A 5,746-nucleotide genomic window follows, 5' to 3' on the forward strand; every position below is an offset into this window, starting at 1 on the left:
GATTACACTTTAGAAGTTAGATTTATTTGTGCCATGTCATGCCGCGTAACCAAAACCATATCGACAATGTAAACATATCATAAAAAAAAAGATAAAGGGTGTAAAATTCCATAAGCTAAACTTTCCCTCTCTGCAAACACATCATATTGTTGGAGTTTTCAATCTAAAGCGCGTTCAAAACAAACAGTGCGATGCTGCCCGGTACATTCAGCGCAGTGTAGATGTTGTCTATCTCTTCTTCTGGGCCAGATGCGAAGCATCGCGCGCTGAGAGGAGTTGCGTTGTGCGGACCGGCTGTCGCCAGCCGTCTTGTCAGTGACCTGCAATATTGTACACAACAGGGCTGCGTGCGTGAATCTCGTGCAATTCGGGGGAAAGGTCTAGCTAAAGAAAAGGACATTTTAATTAGAGTGTGGCTGCTGTAGTCTTCTCCCTCTTAGCGAGTGTGTGTTGTGGACTAGGGGCTCTCTCGCGCGCTGATTGCGCTCTCAGACACGCAGTAAGCTCGCGGCGCACCACTCCTCCTCGAGACGGGCTGCACGCGCGTGCCGGATTGTTGCACCTCTCGCCCTGGTGTGAAATTATTTGAATGCCTAATTAGACCCGCACCTGAACGACGATGACTGACGCCTTGGCTCCGGATCCTAGTCCCATCCCGGACCCCACTATCGTGGATCCATCGGCTCAAAACGGGCAGTGCGACCCTCCAGATCAGCAGCTACCTAGCAGACCGAGTCAGGGAGACCCGTTCACCATGGACCAGGAAATGAAAATTAGCGACAATGTTGAGGACAAAGGTAAAGAAACAACAATTGTTTATTACATTTCAGCTCCGCTGGTTGTAAGTTTCGGATGCTCTTGAGCGGCTGGAGGCACCGCAGCTTCTGTTTTAATTATTGACTTTTAGATGAGATGAATTATGCATAAGTGCGCCAGAGCGAGACCCCCAGACCCTCCTGTGTATAAATGTGTATGGCAGTGTGTGTTTGTGTGTGTGTGTGTGTGTATATGTCTGTGTGTTGTGTGTATGTGCTCCTGCCTAGTGCTTTGTTGCCAGTCACTACAATTTCTTTAAAACTGTCATAACTTACCAAATCGCCTAATGTCTGAGTCTTAAAGTGTGTTAAATAAACTTGTGAATTATAGGCCTAGCCAGTCAAATCCAACTTGTAGGCCTATCATTTAACAGTTACACTTGACACAGATAGCTGATTCTGTGTACTGATTTAACAACATGTAGTTTTGAGAAGCAGTGGAAAGGATCACTGTGATACATGAACAGCATAAATCAGATCTCTGTGTCAGTGTCCATATCCATCTCCCAGAGGGCAGAAGCCTGTCGGTCATCTATATGTCTCTTCTCCTGTTCGCTGCTCTTGACAGGTTTATTGGAAAGCAGCACACGACTGAAACCACATGAAGCACAGGAGTACCGCAAGAAGGCCTTATGGGTATCCTGGCTGTCCATCGTAGTGACACTCATCCTGGCTGTAGCCGCTTTCAGTGAGTCTGGCTCTCATAAATCTGTGTGTGTGTGTGTGTGTGTGTGTGTGTGTGTGTGTATTGGTGCCTTACAGCAACTTATCTGTATACTGGTGACTTTGAGGAACTCCTGTGTGTTGGTGTGCAGACATTGTCACAGTACGGGGTCTGTTACAGCAATTTTAGTTTTAAAACTTTAGCAGCAAATAACTAATTCTGTCCTACAGTCAGTTCAGTGCGTCTGCAGTCTGCAGCGAGGGTTAAAATGATCGATGCAGCTTTAACTGTCAACCACATGTAGATGGGGCCTTAGTGGCCACACACGCTCTCTGATAAGGAGATTCATTTTCTCCTTGTGGCACAAAAGAAGCGTGGCGGTAACGTCGGCTGTTTGACGTTCTTTCGCGTGTTTGGCACGTCCTTGGTGGTGATGGAGCCCATGTGGCTGCCATGCGTATACAGCAGTGTGACTCTCACACACATGAGTCACCATGAGGAGGCATTCAGTGGCTTTTCGGTTGTTGAGTTCTGCCTGCACGCCTGTCAGTCACACGACACGACGGCACCTCACAACCTTCAGCTGATGGCCGACTGAGTCATCGCCCTTCTGAACACAATGAGGAAGTGGAGTGACTGCGAGCGAGCACAGATATTCCCCGAATTTAAGAAAGTTACAGAGAGAAGGGGAAGGGGCCCAGGGTCAGCATGACAGAGATAGATAGATAGATAGATAGATAGATAGATACATACATACATACATACATACATAGATACATACATACATACATACAAACACACATACATAAATATAAATACATATTTAAATGTTTAAATGTTTAAAAAGTGAGGGTAGAGAGAGATGTTTTGCTATTTCCGAGAAATTATTATAGGTTTGGTTGTTTGAGGTGATTTTGAAAACTTATACAAATAAGTCATCATTAGATATGACCTTTTTAAATCTTGGCATTAATTGTCCATTTGAAGTTTGGGGGAATGCTGTGTTCTACTGTTTTACTGAGCACCAAACCCACAATGTAAAAAGAGAGAAATGCAGCACTGTCCCGGTCTTAGTCCCCAGTGCCCCCCTCCCCACACACACTTATTCCACCGTTCTGAACTGGAGTAAGTGCAGACTCAGCTTCAGAGTGGCCTTAAAGCTCACCCCAGCAGTCTTCAATGAGAACTCCCCATCAAACAAATCCCCATTAATCCCAGTGACTCTACCCACGACCCTCAAAACTACAAACCCAACTGAGTCGGTGCGTCTGAAGAAGGTGTTGAACTGAATTCATCTCCATAGTTTAAAGTAGAATATGGTCCAGAGTGCACAGTGCTGTTAAATGCCCCAAATAGGTAAATACCTACGTCACGTTTATCATACCTGGCTAAGGATCGCAGGGTGAAGCTTTGCTTTGCTTTGCAGTGAGTACACTTAACTTACAGTTTTTCTCGATTGCTTTTACCTGCTTAAGTAAACTGGAACCCACTTGGTCTTCATGACTACTTTCTTTGCACAGCAGAAGTAATCTCTTGCGAATGTGTTCACACATTTTCATTGGGTTCACACATTTCTCACACCCTTTTGCAAAACAGTTAGCACAGATGTCATTCAAAAGCCCCAAACTCTATTGGTTTTCCCATGCTAAACAAAAGGCAAACATCTTTTCACAGGTGGTATAGATTCCTTGCATAAGTCTGAATCTCTGATACACCTGTGTGAAACTCCTTTGCACAATTCTTCAATCAGCAATCATTCATTTTACATAAGAAATGTCTGTTTTGTGTTGCTATTTGCAAGTATGGATCTAATGCACATTTAGACAAAGTACTGTATTGCCTATTTGGTGGAGACCAAACAGTACAAAAAGTGTATACTGTAGGTTTATTTCGATGAAAGTTGTAGTTCAATGAAATTTACAGTATCTTGCTAGGTGTTTGCTGTATGTCTTACACGTCAATGACAGTTACATCTTGGGAGGAATGAATAAATTATTTTTTATTCAGTACATTTTTTCTTTTCACAGTTTTTTTCTGATACCAGAAAAATGAGAAAGTAATGGAACAGACATAGCAAAAATGCTCATTTTGAGAACTAGATTTTGCATTTTGTTGTCAAGTGTGTAATGATTGATTAAAGAGTGTTTTTGAATTGGCAACAAGTTGTAGTGTTTGAAGGCAAGATTTACTTTTGCTGCATGTTTTAAGTGTTTTGAGAGAGTAACAGCCTTTTGCAAGCAAAATGTGTCATTTTGTCCAGAGTGCTTTTGTTCAGACACGGGTGTTAACTGTTTTGAGAACATGATGTCAGAGTTGACACAGGTATCAAAACGATCGAGAAAAACTGTAAACACCAGGCGCGCAGAGGGAAGTTGGTTTGCAGATATCATCTATCGTGTAACTTTCAGATCTGGGTCAAAGAACAAACATTGTTTGTGTGATGGTGAAAGACTATCGCTCTCACTTCTCTGGGAGTGTTCTTATACCCATGTTCTACACCAGCACATGGTGCCCTTCTCACAGGCTCCACTGTGTATGTGACTGAGAGAGAGAGTGAGAGAGAGAGAGAGAGAGTGACGGAGAGTGAGTGTGTGTATGTGTGTGTGTGTGTGTGTGTGCATGAGAGAGAGAGAGAGAGAGAGAAAGAGTAGAGAGTGAGTGTGTGTATGTGTGTGTGTGTGCATGAGAGAGAGAGAGAGAGAGAGAGAGAGTAGAGAGTGTGTGTGTATGTGTGTGAGAGTAGAGAGTGAGAGCGAAAGAGAATGTGTGTGTATGTGTGTGTGTGTGAGAGAGAGAGAGAGAGAGAGAGAGAGAGAGAGAGAGAGAGAGAGAGAGAGAGAGAGAATGTATTTGCATTACTGCCCATACCCACATTGCTGTATTTTTTTCCCTTTTTAATGGTTGCTGATATTACTGTGTTACTCTTAACACTGGCTTTGGCAACACTGTGCTCAAACAGTCATGCTAATAAAGCACTTTGAACTTGAGAGAGAGGGTGGGGGGGAGAGAGAGAGGGAGAGGTGGGAGAGATAGAGAGAGAAAGAGAGAAAGAGAGAGAGAGAGAGAGGTGGGAGAGAGAGAGAGAAAGAGAGAAAGAGAGAGAGAGAGAGAGAGGTGGGAGAGAGAGAGACAGATACGAACGTGTGAAGTTAGCAGTTATTCTGCGTCATTCCCACCAGCCGCCAGTGACCTATTAGAGCCCAAATGGCGGTTGTTAGCACTGAGGCACTGATGTGGCGGTTCTGAACCCTGGAACCTGGGGCGGAGCTGAGAAAGTCCTGAAACAGAACTCAGAACCGCGTCAGACTGAACTGTGTGATACAGGAGACAGACTGGAGACGGGCACGACAAAGAGAGAGGGGGGGGGGGGAGAAACAGTGAGAGAGAGTGAGAGACAGACAGACAGAGAGAGGGATGGAGAGAGATGGAGAGAGAAGAAAGAGGGAGAGAGAGAGAGAGAGAGAGAGAGAGAGAGAGAGAGAGAGAGACTGGAGCAGGAATCCTGTTGTTGCCTGCAGAGTTTCCTTCCTTCCAGATAAACAGCTCCGATCTGTGATGAGGAGTGAGTGAGGGGCAGATCTGTAGCAGTGCTAGTCAGCTTCCTTCCTGCTCTCTCGGAGTCTATACAATATGCACACACACTCCACACACACACTACTCACACACACATTCCTATGCTTCTGCTCTCTCTGAGCCTCTACTCACACCCCCTCTCCTCTTTCTCACACACACACACCACACACACACACACACACACACACTCCTCACAGACTTACTACTCACACCCTCTCCTCTCTCTTCACACACACACCACTGGTTTTGATCTCTCTGAGCCTCTACTCACTACTTTCTCCTCTTTCACACACACACACACACACACACACACACACACACACACACACACACACACACACACACACACACACACACACACCTCTACCACTACTTTCTCCTCTCTCACTCCTCCGCTCAAACACTCATGTTCTCTCTCTTTTACTCTCCCTTTCCTTAAAATAATAATAATAATAATAATAATAATAATAATAATAATAATAATAATATGTTTATTTTATATAGCGCCTTTCTCAAACCCAAGGTCGCTTTACATAGTAGGAAGGCAGGGAAACACAATAACAAACAAAACAATACAACAGAGACAAAGGCAGGGAAACACAATAACAAACAAACAAAACAATACAACAAATACAAGTTATCTGTAGGAACTATGTGTTGGGTGTGGAGGAGAAGTGATCATTAAACAGAAAGG

The 5,746-nt window shown here is 44.2% G+C and overlaps 1 protein-coding gene across 1 annotated transcript in view; it reads left to right on the forward strand.

Annotated features, from left to right (window-relative positions):
* The first annotated feature begins 202 nt into the window (after window positions 1-202).
* The window catches only part of LOC121698644 (transmembrane protein 163-like), a 54,314-nt gene continuing 48,770 nt past the window's right edge, over window positions 203-5,746 (forward strand). The window contains exons 1-2 of the mRNA XM_042080928.1: window positions 203-797; window positions 1,384-1,503. Of these exons, the coding sequence (XP_041936862.1) occupies window positions 620-797; window positions 1,384-1,503 (298 nt within the window). The 5' untranslated portion in view covers window positions 203-619. The remainder of the gene's footprint in view (window positions 798-1,383; window positions 1,504-5,746) is intronic.

Source organism: Alosa sapidissima, chromosome 23, assembly GCF_018492685.1.
Source record: "Alosa sapidissima isolate fAloSap1 chromosome 23, fAloSap1.pri, whole genome shotgun sequence".
Taxonomy (NCBI): domain Eukaryota; kingdom Metazoa; phylum Chordata; class Actinopteri; order Clupeiformes; family Clupeidae; genus Alosa; species Alosa sapidissima.